Genomic DNA, 19,583 nt, shown 5'->3' with positions numbered 1-19,583 from the left:
ATCCTACGCTTCCACTTACAGTCTACGAGGATACGTAGACACACCCTCCCCTTTCATTGCTATGCATCTCCTAGATAGATCTTGCGTGAGCATAGGATTTTTTTTAAAATTGCATGCTACGTTTCCCAACACTCCGTGCCGGCACGCAGAGTCGGTGAAAACTCCTCCTATGGTGGTTCTTGGCGTTGCCGTCCACACTCTCTGGGACCGTCGGCATCCACGGCGGCCGGCTCCTTCGCCAACAAGGAGCTCGTCATCTTCTCCGGTGACGAGGAGTATCAGACGCCGCAGCAGTAGCCGCCCGACTCATCAAGGAGGCCGCTCTGATGGACAAAGATTTTGTCCGTCAGATCGAGATAATAATGGAGTGCTCGCTCTGTCACATGGGCCCATCTCCACCATCGTCGGTGCACGTCAAGCAGGAGCCACCATCCCCGTCGCGCCACAGCGTGACGCGTGGGACGACATCCCTGCTTCGGCCTGTCAAGGATGAGCCGGCCTCGTCCCAGCACAACCACGATGTCCAGACCGGACACCGTGTCAAGGACAAGCCACTGACGCCCCGCACCACCACGGCATCCAGATCAGATGCTAGGTCAAGGAGGAGTCGGCGTCCCCGCAGCGCAGCCGGTACGGCCGCATGGATGCGCCCTCGTCGCTGCCGCACCGCCACCGCCTCGCCGTTATGGAAGAGCTGCCGCCGCGATCAAAAGGCGCTGGGCCGCCTCCTCCACTACCTTGAAGGAGGTGGTTACGACAGTGCCTCGGGCTCGAGGGCCGTCGTATCTGAGGCGGAGCGCGCCGCGAGGCAGCAAGCGAGGTACGACTAGTGCAATGCCGGTCGCCGCTCCGCGTTCGCCAAGAGCGATGTGACGTCGGGCTGGGTCACAACGATCCTGACCTTGCCTCCGCATGGGCACTCAACTGCTCCGTGATCATCGCAGAAACGGTCGTCAGGCGCCTCCCTGACGACGAGCTCGCCATGATCGACGAGGAGTGGTCGCTTAGCGATTGCTCCGCCAACGCCAGCCGCGGCAAGGTCGCGACCAGGGCTCCAAAGGGAACGTCTGCAGTGACCGCGGTGGCACTCCGCACATCATAGTAGGAGGCGGAACGGCTCCTCCGCGAGCGGTAGGCAGTCGCGGCCCTCCGACGCCATTCTGTCGACCATGACAAAGACGGCACCAACGATGACGGTGCAGTAGGGCAGGGACCGCACATACAAGGTGGTCGTGCGGTATAGGGTTTAGATTTTTTTCGTAGTTTTTTGTGTTGTTAAGCGGTCAAAAAATCGACCTTTTATGTAAATTATATCCGAACTTGAATAAATTTTGCCGTGTTCGAACGAATTTCGTTTCGTTAGTTCGCATTGATCTTGAAATGTATACGGACAACGTTGAATGGCCGCTTTACACATTCATGTCTGTGAACTAGTCCCCTGCCCGTGAACGGATATGGAAGAAAATTTGCGGGTAACAACTGTCGCTGCTTCTATACCGACACGCCGGCCGGAAAATTCTACGTCACAAACCAACCGCGTTGTTTCCTTTTGAACAGGGCGGACAGGGGCCCTCATCCTCCTCCTCTCGTCTCCCACCGCGAATTTCTCCTCCTCTTTTATGCTCACAAAACAAAAACAAAAAAACAATTTCTTCCATCTTCGTCTTCCTCCTGCCGCCTACGGGATCCAAGGAGCGGAGAGAGGGGATTCTCCCCGCGAACTCAATAAAAGAAACCCAATCTCGCGTCGCTCGAGGCCAGAGTTGTTTACCGCTCCTCCATCTCATCAAAGGGATAAATAAAGAACACCATTGCCCAAAAGCCGCAGGCGTTAGGTGGTGGTGGTGGTGGTGCGTGCCAGTCAAAGAAGAGGTCTGGGAAGGAAGAAGAATCAACATCCATCCATCCATCCATCCATCCGCCCACCAACCTACTCTCTCCTCGTCCTCCTCCTCCTGCCGTCCCTAATCCCCTCCCATTCTCGCCACGCCGACGAGAGGGGCGAAAGGGGGAGCCTTGCTTGATTTGATTCCCGTGCGATCCTCGGTTGATTGTTCGGGACAAAGATGTGCCCGCTGAGGGTGATACTCATCTTCCTCTCCGCCACCATCGCCGGCTTCTTCCTCCTCCGGGGCCTCAACGCCGAGCCGGACCTGTTCCAGGACGACGACGCCGCCGCCGTCGCGGCGAACGACGAGGACGACGAGGGGTCGCCGGGGTCTCCCAGGGACCCCGCGCCGCTCCATTCCAAGGTATTGCCCTTGCCTTTTCCAATATCAGCGCACATTTGCGCAATCGTTGTTGCAAATTCTTGGCCGTGCGTGTTGTTATTTAGAATGATTATCTAGGTCTTTGTAGCGTACAACTACAAGCCGCGAGATTATTCCCGTGTATTGTGCGGCTAATGAAGTTCTGATTTTCGTGCCCAAATTAACGAGGACCTGCTTCCGTTTTTGACTCCCAAATGCGTGCACGGCACGAGGTAAAAAAGGGGAAACATGTAGACGCGCAATGGGGATTCATATTGAGTTGGTGTCGACACATTATTCCTGGTTGAGAATTGCTGACGTCTTGATGCTCCCAGACTAACTGTCAGGGGCTTAGCACATCGTTCAGAGACGCCATAGATAAGCTAGCCTCACTATTGTTTACATACAGGAGTACCTGCCTTGTTGACAGTGGTGACTTGTGTGATGATTTCATAGATTGATAGCTGCTGGCCATGAATGTGTGCTAATTTTGCTAAATGGAGAAAGCAGTAAGAGGATGGGTACCCTTTCGGTAATTAACCAAGATTATCTAGGCCTTTATAACATACAGCTACAAGCAACAAGATTATGCCGCCTAATGAATTGCTGATTTTCCTATCCAAATTAACCCATGACATGATTCTGTTTTTGATCCCCAAATGCATGCACTGCAACGGGGATTCATAATGATCTAGTGTCGACACATTGTTCCTGGTTGAGACTTGCTGACTTCTTGATGCCCCCGGACTAACTGTTAGTGGCTTAGCGCATCCTTCAGAGACGCCATAGATAAGTTAGCATCACTGTCGGTTACCTACAGGAGTACCTGCCTTGTTGACAGTGGTGACTTGTGACCTCATAGATTGATACCTGCTGGCCATGAATGTGTGCTGATTCTGCTAAACGGAGAAAACAGTAAGTGGATGGATACCCTTTTGGTAATTAACCAAGCTTTGGAAACTTTGAAATTTTCACCAGTCCGAGACCACAGCATTTGAAGGTTAAGGCCGCACTAAGATCTTCTGTTTCTCTTGCATCAACCGGTCTAAAATATCTGTGATGTAGCATCCAAACTCATACTCCCTCTTTCCCGAATTACTTGTCACGGAAATGGATAGAAATGGATGGACGGAGGGAGTACTAGATACACCTATCTGGAACTATATGCTATAGCCTACAAATTTGTGCAAATTCTGACAGTCCTGTTCATAGTGGTGGATACCTATTTGTCATTGCACTGAAGAGTCCTCATTTGAATTTTTCATCGTCTGGACAAGGTTGTAGCCACACCCAAATGCTCTGTTGCTCTCATAACGTGGTATAAAATTAGTGTGTGAATGTTTACTCTCTTCGGATGTATTCCCTCCATATCAAAATATAAGACATTTTTTGATTAAATCTAGGCCAAAAAAAGTTTTAAATTTTGATACAGAGGGAGTAGCATCCAAAACCTATAGTACTCCCTCCGTCCCAAATTAATTGTCTTAGATTTGTCTAGATACGGATGTATCTAGACACGTTTTAGTGTTTAGATACATCCGTATCTAGACAAATCTAAGACAAGTAATTTGGGATGGAGGAATTTGAACTAAAACCACGACACTAATTTTGGGACAGAGGAAGTATATGTTTATCTTGAACTATATGCAGAAATATTATGTGAAGTTAAGTATTCAAACAGTTGATGTATGCATATTAACTTTGCTAACGTGTATTGGGTTACCATTGATGGAGGGTTGGTAAGTTTCATTACTTAAGAAGAAGATTAGGCAACAGTTTTCCAGTGTACAAATTTGCAAGAAATGTGCTTACTGCTTTCGTAATGAGAACCTAAGACTGAAGGGCTACTTGAACCCAAATGTAGGTTGCATCTGCCGCGAAGACAGGATTCTGGACGATGGTGGACATGGCAAGCGGGCGGTACCTTTGGAGGACCCTTGTTGCATCACCGGCAAAATCTGACTCCGAGAAGGCCCGGTGACGAACCTTCATCACCCGTTTGATACTCGTGTAATTGGAGCGCCCGAATGGGGATACTTTGCACTGTATCTGTTTTGGTTGCATCTTGTGTGTAATGCGGCGGCAGTTGTAACATGGGGGTTATATGTTTGGACTAAATGTGCCAAATTGTTTACGTATGAACCTTGTGTCGTATATGCTGGGAGCCTGGTGTATGGATTTGGAACTGAATTTGCATGTTTTTATTATTTAATCATTGTTTCCACTTCGTTGATGTCGAGATGCGCCGATACAAGTATAGCCCTTTGGTGGTGTATGGGATCTAGCAATTTGGTGTAATGGAAGATGATTCTGTAACTTCTTTTGGTGATGCAAAATTAGCTTTTCTTTTGAGTTGTCTTGTTGGTTGCTGTGGTACATGGGATGCCACCTTGTGAATCGAGAGCTGTTGCAAACCTTGTGAGCCGAGAGTAGTTGCTTTTCTGAAGTGTATGCTTGCCATAGTAATATCTTACATACCATTGCTGAATAAATGTATCATCTAGCTAACGACGTCTGCATCGCTGCCTGACTGTCTCTGAAATGCATAGACCATACATGTTGCTTGTCTTAATAAAGTTGTCGAATACAGTAGTATTACTTGCAATAGCTGAGGCCTTGTTTGGTACTAGGGTTTTTGAGGGGATTGGTGGGGATAATCCTCACAGGGATTGGGTGAAACCGTAACCTTCACCTAATCCCTTCAAATTCCCATTTATCCGCAATCCACTAAGTAGGGGTAATGTATTGGGTATTGAGAAAAATGCACTAGAGTTTGGAGATTTGTGGGGAAATATGAGGATGAAACATGTCAAATACACTAGAACCAAACGGTGTTTTGGGATATGTGGGGATTTTGGGGTTAGACATGCCAAGGACATGGAAGGAATACAGGAGGTCCGGGATTCTTCTTCTTCCTCTTCTTATTCGATGTCCTTGGCATGTCTAATTGAAGGAGCTGTGTGTTTTTGTCATGCAAATTGGATCGACCAGTATCCTCTGAGGAAGGTTTGCGTGAAGCCAAGCGGCTCAAAGGTTGAAGTGGATTTCGACATGGATACAGAAAGTGATACCTATTACGATCGAGAGGCTCCTGCATCCTTGAGACTGACAAAGCAGATGCTATCAGCTGATGTGGCTGATTATGCCAACGGGGTATTGGTGGCAACTTGGTCCATCTGAATCATGTTGATGCAGCGATGATCATCAATATCACATCTAGTTTTTGGTGCCATGGATTTGTCTCACTTGCGAACCGGCTGGGAGTCTTGTTTCAAGCGAGTACTGTGGTGAGATGATGGAAAATGAGGGTAGGCCTATAGATTTCGCAATGAGCACAAACGATTATGCAGTTTCGTTTTTATCCTGGAGAGCTGACAGGCAGCAAGAGTATTTAACAGATTCCTAGCGATAAGGGAAATGCTTTTAGTGCCTGAAGAAATGGTTTACCGATTTGATGCTCTAATGCATCTTGCTCCAATCTATCCGGAGGAAGATGTTCTGAAAATTCTTACAGTGTATGCAGATTTGGTGTGTGGTTTATTGTGCAAATGTTCGTTGTTGTGTGATGATGGGCGTGCTTCCAAAAAGGGTAAAATTATACTACTCCCTCCGATCCAAATTAATTGACGCAGCTCTAGCACAAAGTTGTACTAGAGCTGCGCCAATTAATTGGATCAAAGTGAGTACTTGAATTTGCAAAGAAGGAATCCATACCTGTGAAATATGTAGAGACGAGCGAATAAGGAACAATATATTGAATCCGCTGGGTGAAAGAAGAGAGAGGCTGTTTTTAGTGCATTTATATTATAGCATGCCCCAACTTATGTGCTACATAATGTGGCCAAACTCTGTTTTCAGTGCATTTTGTTTCCCACTACCGCTTCTTCTTTTTGTTGCGAGAGTTTTCCACTATTGGTGTTGCTATTTACAGCGTCAGCCAATGTAAGGGATTTGCAGCACATGTTGCTATGTTGTGATCTTCTGCAGAGTTCAAGCAGGGTTCAAGCGCATCGAGTGGATAAGCAAAGAACGGTGCACTTCTCCAAGTTTATGCATAAGCAGTACGCTTACCTGGACATGATAGAGCTACATGCTCCAAGTCTTGCAACGAATGACTCAATAGCACCTATTCAACTTTTGAGTTACACAGAAAGATATCACAGGGGTTTTCACGATGCTTTGGACTATGTCGTCAATGTGCTTCCAAAGTTCCAATTGCTCTTACTCGTGTGCATAGACTATTTCTAGATTGGGGTCTTGAAACTTCCATTTGTTCGAGAAATAATCGAGCTATGCTCCAAGTTGGCAGTTTTGCCAAATGACTATCAATATTTGTAAATCACTAAAAAATGATGTTGTGAGATGGAAGCTGCGGGTGGATAGTCAACTGAAAGCCAACATATACTCCCTCTGATCCATATTAATTGGCGTTGCTTTAGTACAGGTTTAGTACAAAGTTATACTAAAGCAGCTTCAATTAATTTGGATCGGAGGTAGTATCGATTATTCCATCAAGTAGGAGTAATATAATGGCCAGCACAATTTGTAACGATGGTAGGCCAATAATTACGGTACTTAAAATGGCCTGTCGACCTTTAGTACAGGTTTAGTACAAAGTTCAAACACTAGCTTAAACCCATATAATCAAATGTTCCAACCCTTGTTCCTCACGCAGCAAAGCATGGATTCATCCTGTCGACCTCTTTATCCCCCTTTCACGTAATCCTTTATCGTATAAGCACCATCACAATGCGTTTTTCTGTGCAATAGTAGATAATGCATCCAATTAGCTATAACTTCTTGCTTCCTAAGCCAAAGAAAAACAAACTATTACACACAAACAAGGTATAAATTGCTGATTAATCGCACCGTTCCGATAACAAAACCAATACACACATAACATAGTAAACACATAAGCAGTCAGCATATATATAACATAATATTGGAGGAAAGCAAAATGTGACAAACATGGTCTCGTGCACAATTACTTAAAGAGTGAACGTCTGGATTAGAATTAAGTAGATAATTCCAACTGGACAAAAACCCGACTATGTAGTTCAACAAAGATGTCGGTACTACATAGTGAATACTAGAAACAAACAGCAGCAAGACAAGCAACCCAACGTTTTAGTGAAATGATGATATATTCCGAGAGAAAGGATGTGTAGAATATACCCTCTCAAATGTGGAAATGTGGAAGTTTATGGTGCAATACAGAATCTCCTTTTATCAAGAGCTTCACAAGTTCCCTGCAAATTGGACAAACAGAATGTCTTTTTAGCAAACAATCTGGAGCAAAACAAACATAATTGATTATACAGCTCAGAAGTTTGCCTTGCTTATCACGCCTTGTTTTTCGGCGGCCTCTATCTTTTTTGACGAAACCTCATCAGAGGGCGGGGAGCTCCCGCATTTGCATATAGAAGAAGAGAGTTGGTCCGGTTAATAAGGGAAACTGGACCCAAAAACCATACATGCATCGGTTAATTAAGGGAAACCGGCGAAGACCACACACACCGGACTAGCACTCAAGGGACGTCGTCCGAGCCAGATACAAGGCGGCCTCTATCTTCATCTTGAGAAAATGCATATAAAGCCGAGTACGTCTTGGGAACTGAGAGGGGAAAAAGAGAGAAGAAAGATAAACTTTAATGCTAAGAGACCCTAATCACTTGAAAATGGTAACTGTGAGACTTCACAAAATCAAACTTGGTTACCAGCTTATTGAGCTCCTCACAGATCATCTTTTTGTAAGCACCATTCTTAACGCTTTCCTTCGAAGGCAACTGTGTGATGTGATATCATGCAGAAAAAAAGATGGAATTAGTGTATTTGCAAATCACAAATGCACTAGTACAATATAAAGACAAGGAGAAAATTTTAAAAATAGATAGATTGCACAGTTATGTATTGAATTTCAGATTGTGCGTTCAAGCTAACTTGTGATACAACATTTGATGTTAGCAGGCTTGCTTCGCTAAATTATAGAGTTATTTCTCAGAATGGAAGCTCAAGTTTCACCAAAAAATGCATTTTTGGCCCCTCACAAGGTTGAAAGTGGACAGACATAGCCCTAACTTTAAATTTGGCTTTTTTGACAAATGCAGAAGTAGTTGTGAGCTAAGAAGACGGGGACGCGGGATACGGCATTTTCAAAAAACTGCCATTCGGGGATATGGCGGGGTATATAAGTATTTAGAAAAATAAACATACAATAAATATTTAATGAGAATTTAGAAATAAAAAGCCATTGAATGCTGGTGCTGGTGCGAATTGAATGAAATTCCTATGATATGGTCTAAAAGCTTGACAAACAAATCAAGCGATTTCTCTGTGTGTCATAGTGCCAGAAATTTGAGTGAAAGATTCTAAAGCTCAGTAAATTTGTCACAGGCATGAAGATCATGGAAGAATTCCTGCACAGAAGGAATTGGGATTTTTTTTGACAGTTTTGCTGTGTGGTAATTCACACATCGCTATGAGCCACTCAAAAGCTAGTCAACCTCCAGCGCAAAGGGGTGAGTACTAGGATACCAAGGGGTTTTCAAATGATCAGGTTAACTTATAACCACTTTGCATCTGACCAATGGGAGCTTTGACTACATTGTATCAAACTACTCATTTCAGCAGAAAACAGAATATCCTTATGCAGCTTCTCCCTCCAAACAGAATGCTTTTTCCCTTTTTAATCAGAGCAAGCCTAGGTTTTGCCATATCACTAACTTCGCTGAACATATATTTCATTTACAGCATCCATGTTATACTCTAAATGAAATGGCACTATTAGTGTCAAGATCAATAACACTGTAGGCCCCTATTTCCAGAGTAGTAAGGGGGTGAGGCAAGGAGATTCCATATCTCCCTTTCTCTTTAATCTAGCGGCTGAATGCCTTTCGAAAATGATTTTCAATGCCCAGAAAAATAATTTGTTTAAAGGGCTGGCAGCAGACCTCATTCCAAATGGAGTTGCTGTCTTGCAGTACACAGATGATACTGTTCTTTGCATTGAGGATGATATAGATAAAGCTGTTAATCTCAAACTTCTGCTATACTTGTTTGAACTTATGTCTGGCTTGAAAATCAATTTTCTTAAAAGTGAAGTGCTGTGTGTGTGTGTCAAATAGGGCATTTTCCTATGAAATATCTGGGCGTACTGGTTAGCTATTCTTCCTTGAGAAATTCTGACTGGGAGTATATAGCAGCTCGATATCTTAAATGTTGTGATTCATGGATTGGTAATTCTGCCTCGTCTGGTGGGAGATTAACTTTGTTGAATTCATCCCTCTCGAGCATTGCTTATTATTATATGTCAATGTTCCTACTTTCTAAGACATTTATCGAGAGACTCGATAAATATCGTCGTAAGTTTTTCTGGTGTGGAGGGAGAGGTAAAAAGCGTTATTATCTGGTTAAATGGACCAGGGTGTGCCGATCTAAGAATAAGGGTGGGCTGGGGGTGAAAGATCTTCACAAACAGAATATCTCACTATTAGCAAAATGGTGGTGGAAGTTAGATACAGGGGAGGGGCTGTGGCAAGATGTGGTGAGGGCAAAATACCTTAAGAACAATTCACTAGCTGCTGTGAAAGCGAAATTTCATGATTCCCCTGTATGGAAAGCACTACTTAAAGTAAAAGAGATGTATATGGCTGGAAGGAAGGTGATTGTCAATAATGGCAATGTTGCCAGGTTGTGGCATGATCCCATTGGCACTCACCAGCCTTTGGGTGTCACTTATCCGACCCTGTTCAGTATCGCTAATTATCAGGACGATACTATTGCTCAATTTATCGAACGTGCTAGTGGAGATATATTCAGACGCAGACTGAATGCAGACCTGAGCTGTCAGTTTAGTGAGGTTAAGAAAATTATTGATGGAATTGACGCCTCGGCTGGTCCAGATAAGATTGTGTGGGGTGCTGGGCCCAACGGCAAATATACCACTAAATCCATGTATTCTTACCTGGAGAAAGATCTTACTGGTTGTGACTATAGATGGATTTGGAGGGCTAGATTACCTACCAAAATCCAGATTTTCTTTTGGCAACTCTTCCAGGATGCCGTTCTGACTAGGGATGGCCGGCAATCCCAGGTGTTCTTTCTGTGTTTGCAGAGAAACCTATTTACATCTGTTCTTTCTTTGCCCAGTGGCAAGGGTTGCCTGGCGCACGGTTGGGGCGATGTTTGGGACTGATTTATGTCCCAATAATCTATGTCAATTTTATTCTTGGTGCTATGCTTTTCTTCCCCAAGGGGAATGGTGCTTCACTATGGGGCTGGCGGCTATATGTTGGGCCATTTGGAATCGTAGAAACCAGGCTACCTTTGAATTCAAGAAAATGTCGTCTCCTTTCGAGATTGTCTTCAACGCTTGTATGCACTTATCTTATTGGGCAGGTCTCCTGAAGGGCGAAAGGCGAGTGGAGCTGGAGCGTGGTGCGATGATTCTGAAGGAGAATGCTAAAGAGATGATGAGAATCTGTGCGACTGCACATGCGGGCGATGCCGTGGAGTGATCAGCTGCTGGGATGCTGAGTCACTTTTGGAAAACCTTTTGGAGATGCATGGGTCGAGACGCCAAGACTTTGGAGAGCGTTTTTGTGGAGCTTTGTTTCTTATATTCTGCATAGCTATGATGCTTTGGTGCGGGATTGTAATGTGATCAGAACTTTAGTTTGGTTAGCGGCGTGTTGATGGTGCTTCAGGGTTTTCGCCTCGTAGTGGGCGTTTTGATTGCGAGCGCTCACAGCGGGTTTCCCTGAAGTGCTTGATCTCGCTTTTTCCCTTTCCCTTGTTTGAACTCGGAACTGGCTGTATTTCCGTTATATTTTAATGAAAAGAGGATTAGCCCGGGTCAAGAAAAAATGTTATACTCTAAATTTCGTGAATAACTCAAATGGTTTGACAACTCTCAAAAAATAGGGATGGCACCAAAGGAATCGTTTCAGGAGTGCACAGACAACGAATCAGTGGCATCCATAATTCTAATCTCAGTAAAACTTGCTTGACAAATGGTTATTAGCCCCTCACTAATTGAAAAAAAGATAAACCAATAATTACATGACAAATTTAGATGCTACCTTGTCATGAGATACCTCAACGAGATGGTCAAGCTGAAAAACAATTAACTCAGGCGTTAAGCAATGCTGTGTGCAAAAAAATAAAAAAATAAAAATCAAAGCGGGCTGATTATACGAGTGAATATTTTACCGTTTCTTCTACCATATCTTTATAGTCATCCACATCTAGGCGGGCGAACTCGATAAGATCATAGAAAAGCTGAACTTGTCCCTCCTGGATAACATCTTCACGCTTCTTGTTTTTCAAAACAGTTTCCTGCACTATGTGATAATACAGCTGTTTTCTCTGCCACATCTTCTCTCCACGGAGCATCAGTTCTAAACACTGATCGACGGCTATCTTAATTTGGAAAAGGAGCATTTTTCTGAAACCACTCCTTGCAAGGGCAATAGCCCTAGCGAACACCATATCTCTGGTTTCTCTATATCTTGTTAACTCCACCAGTTTGTCCAAAAAAATTATGTACTCAATATCACCTTCTAAGGTGGTAGGTTTAAAGTAGTCGATGCGTGGAGAGGGATCCTGTCGATAAAGCAAAGACAAACATGCATGGCCAAGGCTTGAATTGCGGTGCACTTCACAAAACTATTACATGCAGCAAATTTTGTACTGTGGGAGATATGTACCTTGTGGAAGAAGTGTGCATAGGAAGTCGCAGAGAGGCCATCATTGCTCATGGCATTGTAGCAGTATGATTTGGTGAGATTGGGGTCATTAAGAAGCTCGTCCTGCCTGGCCTCGCTCTTGAAGAGGGTCTCTTCTTTAGTGTAAGACTCCTTTGCACGGTGCATCTCCAAACGAACGCGAAAAACATCATCCTTGGTGCACAGTGGCTTCACCAAATCCATTGTCTCCCCAACAATCGTAGCCGAAGTAGATGCCATGTAATTTTGTTCCTTGGCTGATAAGAATTTGGCCAACACTCTATTGTAACTTAATCCATGGTATTCATCCGCCTTCATCTCCTCCTTGTCTTCTTGCCAACGATATTCCGAGGGGATATCCCGGACCTCGGCATGACCATACATGAATGTTTGGACTGTATGAAAACTTGGATCCAGGATTTCCTTTTCCATCTATGATCAACGGAAGGGAAATTAAAAAAATTATTAACACAAAACAGCACAAAAAATCATTGCTCGGGTTTATACTCTAGAGAATAAATAGTGAAATCATGATTAGAAAAAAGCACAAATGACTACATTGAACATTTACTACAAAGTTCAGATTTAGATTCTACCAAAATTTGTTAAGTTGTAGAAATTGTGGCGTCGAGAGTCTGCTTAACTAACTCCAGAGCCGGCCTATAGAGACGACCAACTCCTGTCAAGCACCACATTAACCCAAGTGAACAATCAATTCATGTTCAGATGGATCGCATAATGGACAGACAGGTTGTACCTCGCTGTGCTGTCTGGAACGACAAGGACGAACAGCCGCGTCTCGATCGGCGACGCCGCAGTCAATGTGGTAGACGGTGCAGGTGCAGGTGCGGCGGGGCTCGATCTCGTTTCAGTCCAAGGAACCAATTTGGAGCGCCAACACAAAGTTGTGGCGCCCGGCGGCAAACCCAGATTAATCTGCAGTATCGGTGAGGAGGGTCAGGTACTGATTTGGGTGGTGGAGTCTATTTTTGAGAAGAAGGAAACCGGCGACTTGGGACCTAAATGGCGTGGCCCATTTTATTAAGGATGGGCCTCTAATGGGTTGCATAACTATACCGTAAATAAATATTCCTGGCCCAAAAGTACCGTCGCGTCAGACACCAAGGTGCCGTCACATTTTGCTCAAAAGAAAGAAAAAGAAAAACCAAGGTGCTGCCACATCATCACATAATAATCCTTTCTTCCCCTAAAAAAAATCACATAATAATCCTTTCTTCCCCTAAAAAAGATCACATAATAATCCAGCATGGCGCCTTGTCACCATGTTCTTTGGCATAATTGTCTGTCACAAATCTATTTCTCCCTCCGTCCCACAATATAAGATCATTTTTCAAGCTATCAAATAGCTTGAAAAACGACCTTATATTGTTATATTGTGAGACGGAGGGAGTAACTGTTAGTACAAGCCAATGATTCAGACTCAGTCTGCCACTAACATAGCATACATTAATTTTGTAAAATAAAATACTAGAGGTAAGATGATCTGAACTCTAAAGTCGCCGCTCTAACAACCTCATCGTCATTCAGAACGGTGTAAAATGCTCCATGAACCGATAATCTGTACTTGTCCCCAACAAAAATATATGCCTCATGCGCCACCAAACCACATTGATTTTGTGATGACACAAAACAAGCGCTGATCCTTCGCTTAATTTCTCATGACAATAGTTGCTGCTTCTGAACAGAGACTGTTGAACTAACTGGAAGGGCCATTAACCTTTCAGCCCACATAGGACAGCTACAAGCAACTGACTTCACCAGATCTATATATGAAGATTCTCAAAAAAAGAAAAGATCTATATATACATATATGAAATACCAGTTCATCCTCAAACTCAAGCCAAACCAACAGCATGTGAAAGGCTCACTGCTTATTAATGTATCCTATAGTTTAGGATATCTGAACCACCCAGTTGACTACCAGCACACTGCAGCAGGCACATCAAGGATCATGGTTAACCCAATATGAACGGCAGCACAGATGCATGTGAGTCCGTCGGACATTGTATCTTCTACACATGGGGGAAGAAGGTTCAGATAAGATGGCACTGAATTCCTGTGTTATTCTTTTGCCCTCCTAACTAACTTGATTGACCAGCTGATCATCAGCTCAGACCCACCGGCCCTGGATCAGATCTTATGTTCAAAGTATAATGATAATAGAATAGGAACAGACAGTCGAGGCATCGAGCCGCATTAAAGAATTGAGATAAACACATAGCCAGTTAAGCATACACCATTGATCAATCAACATAAGCTGCCAACTGAGCTGTGGAGTCCTGGAAGGTTTAATCATCCTCTTCCTGGACCCCCTGAGATCCAGAAATTTTGATCTGCCATGGTGATGGTCGAGCTCGCTGTGGCTGGATGGTTCGTGTCTGTCTGCCTTTCCAAGCTCGCCGACCCTGTGATACAGTATGCAAAGGACCGGTACAAGGACCAGAAGAATTTCGTGACCAACACCGAAAAGCTCAAGTGGCGCCTTGAGCAGATTTCAGAAGCAATCAGCCGGGCCAGGGAAAGGGAAGTTGATGATTCCAAATTGCAATCGTGGATCCAGAGACTCAGAGATGCGGTTTTCACAGCAGAAGATGTTCTTGATTCCATCAAGTATGCAATGTTGAAGCACCAGGTAACGACTGAACACAAGCATATATTTTCTCCTAGAAAAGATGCTTCTGATTCCATTTCCCAAGACAAAAATGACGCTGATAATTTGACGAAAGTCATTAAAAAGCTTGACAACGTTTCTGCGGAGATGAGAAGCTTGTGGTTCTTGCGTGGGCAAGATGCTACACAAGGATTGGTGCCTGATCAAGCTCCTGACTGGCGGGAGACCACTGCATCCGACACACAACCAAAGCTGGTTGGTCGGCAGAAAGAAGCAAATGATCTCATGACCTTATTACTTGAGCTTGAACAATGTAAGGAGAAAATCTCACATATTTCTGTTGTCGGAATGGGTGGTGTTGGGAAGACAGCTCTCGTCCGGGAAGCTTACAATGATAACAGAACAGACTGCTTTGGGGTGAAGGCCTGGATCTGTGTATCACATAGAGCCAGCATCACAAGGGTGTTGATTGATGCAACCAATGCTGCTTCTAAAAAATTACTGCTTTATCGCCATCCTGCGCCCGACAAGGGCACTATCAAGAGTATGCTGGCAGATGTTTTGAAAGATAAGAGATTTCTCATAGTCCTGGATGACATATGGGATTGGGATTTGTCAAGAAACATACTGGATGCGTTCAATATGCCATTTAGCCAAGCACGTGAAGGAAGCAAAGTCATAGTCACTACTCGAGACCCGAGCATAGGAGAAGGAATGAGTACAGAAGGGCTAATTCATGTTCACGACTTAGAGTTCAAACATTATTGGCCACTGTTCAAAGAACTTGCATTTCATAACAAAGACCCGGAAGATTATCCAGAACTCTTATCCATAGGCAAAAACATAGCCAAAAGGCTAAATGGCTTGCCACAGGCAGCGGAGACATTTTGTCAGGCGTTACGGTCAGACTTCAAGGAGACCCACTGGAGGGGTATTTCAAAAAGGAAAATGTGTCAAATGGGAGCAGAGAAGTGTGGCATCATGGCCACACTGAGATTAAGTCATGAACAGCTGCCAAGAGACCTCAAGGAATGTTTTGTTTCTTGTTCTCTCTTCCCAAAAGGGTATGCCTTTCAAAAAGAAGAAGTTATCCGTGTATGGATGGCTCTTGGATATCTTGATGGCCCTGGAGCTGGAGTGCAAAGAATGAAAGATATAGGGAAAAGTATTTTTACTCAGTTGCTGAAGAGATCCTTCTTCAAGGAAAATAATGAGGCACCAGGAACATACATCATACCTGAACCATTGGATGAACTTGCTGAATTCTTATCTTCTGGTGAGTACTTCCGGATCGAAAAAAGAAGCGAATTTGATGATGGACCAATAGATATCCCAGAGAGGCCGGCCATGTTTACCTTGATATCAATGATCTGGCAAGGGCCTCTAGAAGACTGCGTCAAATTACTAATCTGCGCAGTCTTGTGGTAGTCGGTCAGATATCCTCTGGCTCAAAGAAGTTGGACTTGATTCAGACCAAGACCCTTCAAAAACTTCTTACAAGGATGAAGTGCCTGCGCGTGCTGATGGTCTCCGAACCTCTCCTAGCAGATCTTCCCGAACTGAAGCACCTCCGTTACCTTGAGATCCATGTTGAGGACAATGATGGAAATGCGTCTCTTCCAGAATCTATATGCAAGTTATATCAGCTGCAGACATTGATCGCAAGGTTCTGTGGCAACAAGTTGTCAATACCGGAGAATTTCAACCAATTAATCAGCCTGCAGTTCCTGGAAACTGAACCGGAAGCAGTATGCACAATTGCTGATATTGGGAAGTTGACTTCCCTGCAAGAAATCAATACCTTTGAGGTTGGCAATAATGATAAATTTGGCATTAGTCAACTGGAAAATATGGACCAGGTCCATGGTAATCTTTGCATCAAAGGTCTTGAGATAGTAGAGAACAAGAATGAGGCTTTGAAAGCAAAGCTATGCAAAAAGGAGTATATCGGAACATTAGATCTGTGCTGGAACATTGGGAGCAAGGAGAGAACTAAGTCCATGATGACTGCACACTATGAAGTGCTGGAAGGACTTCAGCCACATTGCAATCTTAGCAAGCTCATAATAAATGGCTACACAGGCATCAAACCCCCAAACTGGCTGAAGGGGGCCCAGGCCCAGGAGCTAAATCTGAAGTGCATCGAGCTCTCGAATTGCAGTGGCTGGGAGGACCTTCCACCTTTTGGCATTCTACCATACCTCAAGGTCTTGTATATAAGGCAGATGAGATCTCTGCGGCGAATCGAGAAAGAGATATATGGCCAAGACATCCCATCTGGATTTCCACAGCTGCATGAGCTCTTGCTTGAAGACCTCTGTAATTTAGAGGAATGGTCCTTGCCAAGCAGAGACACCCAGGTATTTCCCAAGCTTCGCAGGCTGTCCATAACCAATTGTGACAACCTGAAGGAACCCGAAGACCTTCCATATTTATTAAAGAAATTGGAATCTTTGGCCATCAAGAACTGTCCCAACATCGATAAAGAGTATATCCGTCCCTCTATGACTAGGCCTGTCTATTGTCAAAAACCTGCATCCCAGAAACGGAAAGTTGCTGACAAATCCATGGTGAAGAAACTTGTTTTGTCTCATTTTTCCTTTATGGTGTGTAAAAAATATATTTCCATGTTTTGTTCCTGACATTTGTCAACAATCTGATTGCAGAGAAATGTTCGCCAGAAAAGGGCAGATGTCAAGACAGATGAAAAGCTTTAAATGTTGCCTCATGATGTTGGACTGCCTTCCTTGCCATCGACAATGGAAGAGCATCATTGGAATACATCCCTGCACCAGGAACCAATTTATCAGTGTATTTTTCTATTGTGCCTTTTCGAACCAAGTACTTGTTTGCTCTACAGTTTCGAGCAAGTTCTAATAAATTTATGTATTGAACTACAGGATGTTATATCATAACCATTATGTTCCATGATCCCACGTTTCATTTAACAGACAATCGCGTTTTATCCTGCTAGCTTCAGTTTCGTCTACAATCTGCAATTAATTTTCAAGTGATTTCAATTAATCTCCTGTTGATGGTTCCTGTCGAGTAAACCATGCTTATTGATTATGGTCAACATGCATAGTAGTTACATCTCAGGCAAGTGAGGAAGATCATCGAATAAATTATGAAAAATAATAAGCAAAAATATTATACCACATGAACGATTTGGTGAACTAAACCATGCTCAATGATTCTATAATAAGGTGACGGCAGTTCAATTCATGGTATGGAGGAGAACTAAAACAAGGTTTAACATAATTATAGAAGTGCCATAGTAGACAGGGTGAAGACGTCCTTGTTCTCGCGGTAAAATGTACGGCGGCCGCCCCCAACTTACATAACATATCCACCTGCATAAACGAGTTTTACCATATTTGCTGGTTAGACAAGGCAGAAGGAAACAACTTAACGTGAGTGCAAAACAAAGATCTTGCAAAGCTGCCACTGACATGGCTTTTCCAGCAACGCGGAAATTGGGCATGCGCAGGTGGCACTGGCGGCGCTCACTCATAAACGGGCAAATCATCGAACAGGTCGTGTGCACACACAAATACCAGCAGATTACAACCCCCGCACGCACTCCAGCGCCGTGGGATCACTCACTCATATAGAGTGGAGTAAATTATGCGGTCCTGTGACAGATCCCTACTGGTGCGAGGTGAAATTGGTGGGTAAGAATTGGAACAGCCCCCACGAGATGAGTGTGACGAACTAGCGCGCGCGGCTATACAATGGTGAACTGATAATGGGTCAGGAAGTAGGAGACGGGAAAGCAGTGGCCGGGGGAGGAAATGCTTACGGGTTGGATTGGATGGAGAATGCTCCTTGCCCCGGAGATTTCTTGATTCATCAGTGGGTTTATTAGGTGCACACTTCTCGCCCACAATAATTCTTTCTTTTTTCAATAATGGGCACTCTCGCCCACTGTAGGTGCTATGGTGAACCCTTCGGAAGTACTACTAAGCCCTGTTTGATAAACACCCGGACAGAGAAATAAGAGTTTGCACAAAAATGTTTATAACGGGATTAGACATAGAAAGTAGATTTTTACTTCCGTTCTTTTATTTGGCATATGATGAAAATTAACGTGGGATAAAACTCTGCTTCCGAATTAATAGGATACCCCTAAAAAGAAATAGATGAGAATTGGCTTCCTCAACTCCCATTCTTCTTCTCACTTAAACTTTCATTTTCTCTAATCAAACAGTGGACTTTTAGGGCCTGTTCGGAAGTCTGCTGGCTTCCCGAAGTGACCAGCTTCTCGGGAAGGCAGCGCTAGCCAACTTCTTGGCGGAGCCAGCGATGCGTTCGGCACTTCGGCAGCGCGCGACTGCTCTCTAGCTCCCGTCTACATGGACCGACAGCCCAGAAAGCAAGCATAAAGCCCAGTTATGTGGTTTCTCGTACGGGAGAGAACGTATCGATGAGAGAAACATATCGATCGAACCGGTATGCTGCCCCAGAGTTCACTTGGCAGTGGCATATCTGGTAATTACGTCCAACTCCGCCTCCTTCCATTTTTGAAGCTAGGTTCGACCCGCTTCTCGTTTTTGCACTACGAGGGCAGTTCGCTCCGCGAAGCTGGCTTCCAGGAGCTGCCGCGTTCGGGACGACTCCACGTGCTGACCAAAGAAGCTGGGAGTAGGAAAAGATCTGAACGGGGCCTTAATCTCCTCACCCCTCAATTCTCATTTCCCGTCTCTAATTCCCCTAAACCAAACATGTTGTTTTCGGCTCAGCCCGCGAGTCATGGCAAGATGAGCCAAGCCCAAGCCAAATTTTCATCATTTTTATTTGGCGAGTCGAGTTAGGCTTGACTCATCTTTTCCCAAGCCTTACTGAGCTGAGCCGGCTCTTACCATGTGTGTCACATTGTATATGCATTTATACTTTTTTTTCGCAAAGTATGGTATGCATTTATATTTGTACGACTGTGATTTGCATTCTCAACTGGTACATAAGAAAATGGTGATG

The 19,583-nt window shown here is 44.2% G+C and overlaps 2 protein-coding genes across 6 annotated transcripts; one reads left to right on the top strand and one right to left on the bottom strand.

The window, feature by feature from the left end:
* Positions 1–1,575: 1,575 nt before the first annotated feature.
* On the top strand, positions 1,576–4,482 carry LOC125551095. Its single transcript, XM_048714251.1, has 2 exons — positions 1,576–2,252; positions 4,114–4,482. The coding sequence occupies exons 1-2, from the start codon at positions 2,067–2,069 to the stop codon at positions 4,228–4,230; spliced, it is 303 nt and encodes a 100-aa protein (XP_048570208.1). The 5' UTR covers positions 1,576–2,066; the 3' UTR covers positions 4,231–4,482.
* A 3,106-nt stretch (positions 4,483–7,588) lies between these two features.
* On the bottom strand, positions 7,589–18,553 carry LOC125551094. 5 transcript variants are annotated; one of them, XM_048714248.1, is made up of 9 exons: positions 18,409–18,553; positions 15,844–17,959; positions 12,732–15,738; positions 12,571–12,653; positions 11,957–12,406; positions 11,460–11,852; positions 11,330–11,362; positions 7,967–8,035; positions 7,589–7,863 (listed from the first exon to the last, which is right to left on the bottom strand). In XM_048714248.1, exons 5-9 carry the CDS (start codon positions 12,404–12,406, stop codon positions 7,771–7,773), a joined length of 1,038 nt encoding a protein of 345 aa, XP_048570205.1. In that variant the 5' UTR covers positions 12,571–12,653; positions 12,732–15,738; positions 15,844–17,959; positions 18,409–18,553; the 3' UTR covers positions 7,589–7,770. The 5 variants fall into 5 exon arrangements, with proteins under 5 accessions (XP_048570205.1, XP_048570202.1, XP_048570207.1 ...); XM_048714245.1 differs by having other exon boundaries at positions 12,732–17,959; XM_048714250.1 differs by having other exon boundaries at positions 12,732–17,392.
* Between the last annotated feature and the right edge of the window lie 1,030 nt (positions 18,554–19,583).

This window comes from Triticum urartu, chromosome 4 (assembly GCF_003073215.2).
Source record: "Triticum urartu cultivar G1812 chromosome 4, Tu2.1, whole genome shotgun sequence".
NCBI classification, from domain to species: domain Eukaryota; kingdom Viridiplantae; phylum Streptophyta; class Magnoliopsida; order Poales; family Poaceae; genus Triticum; species Triticum urartu.
This window is presented reverse-complemented; position numbering and strand designations above follow the sequence as displayed.

What these genes read in the sequence shown, in the direction of transcription:
- LOC125551095 (XM_048714251.1), top strand. Translation starts at nt 2,067, where the DNA reads ATGTGCCCGCTGAGGGTGATACTCATCTTCCTCTCCGCCACCATCGCC. An exon ending in CCGCGCCGCTCCATTCCAAG is followed by an intron (nt 2,253 to 4,113) that starts GTATTGCCCTTG and finishes ACCCAAATGTAG; the next exon opens with GTTGCATCTGCCGCGAAGAC.
- LOC125551094 (XM_048714245.1), bottom strand. Translation starts at nt 12,406, where the DNA reads ATGGAAAAGGAAATCCTGGATCCAAGTTTTCATACAGTCCAAACATTC. An exon ending in ATGCACACTTCTTCCACAAG is followed by an intron (nt 11,853 to 11,956) that starts GTACATATCTCC and finishes CTTTATCGACAG; the next exon opens with GATCCCTCTCCACGCATCGA. An exon ending in GTGAGGAGCTCAATAAGCTG is followed by an intron (nt 7,864 to 7,966) that starts GTAACCAAGTTT and finishes TTCCCCTCTCAG; the next exon opens with TTCCCAAGACGTACTCGGCT.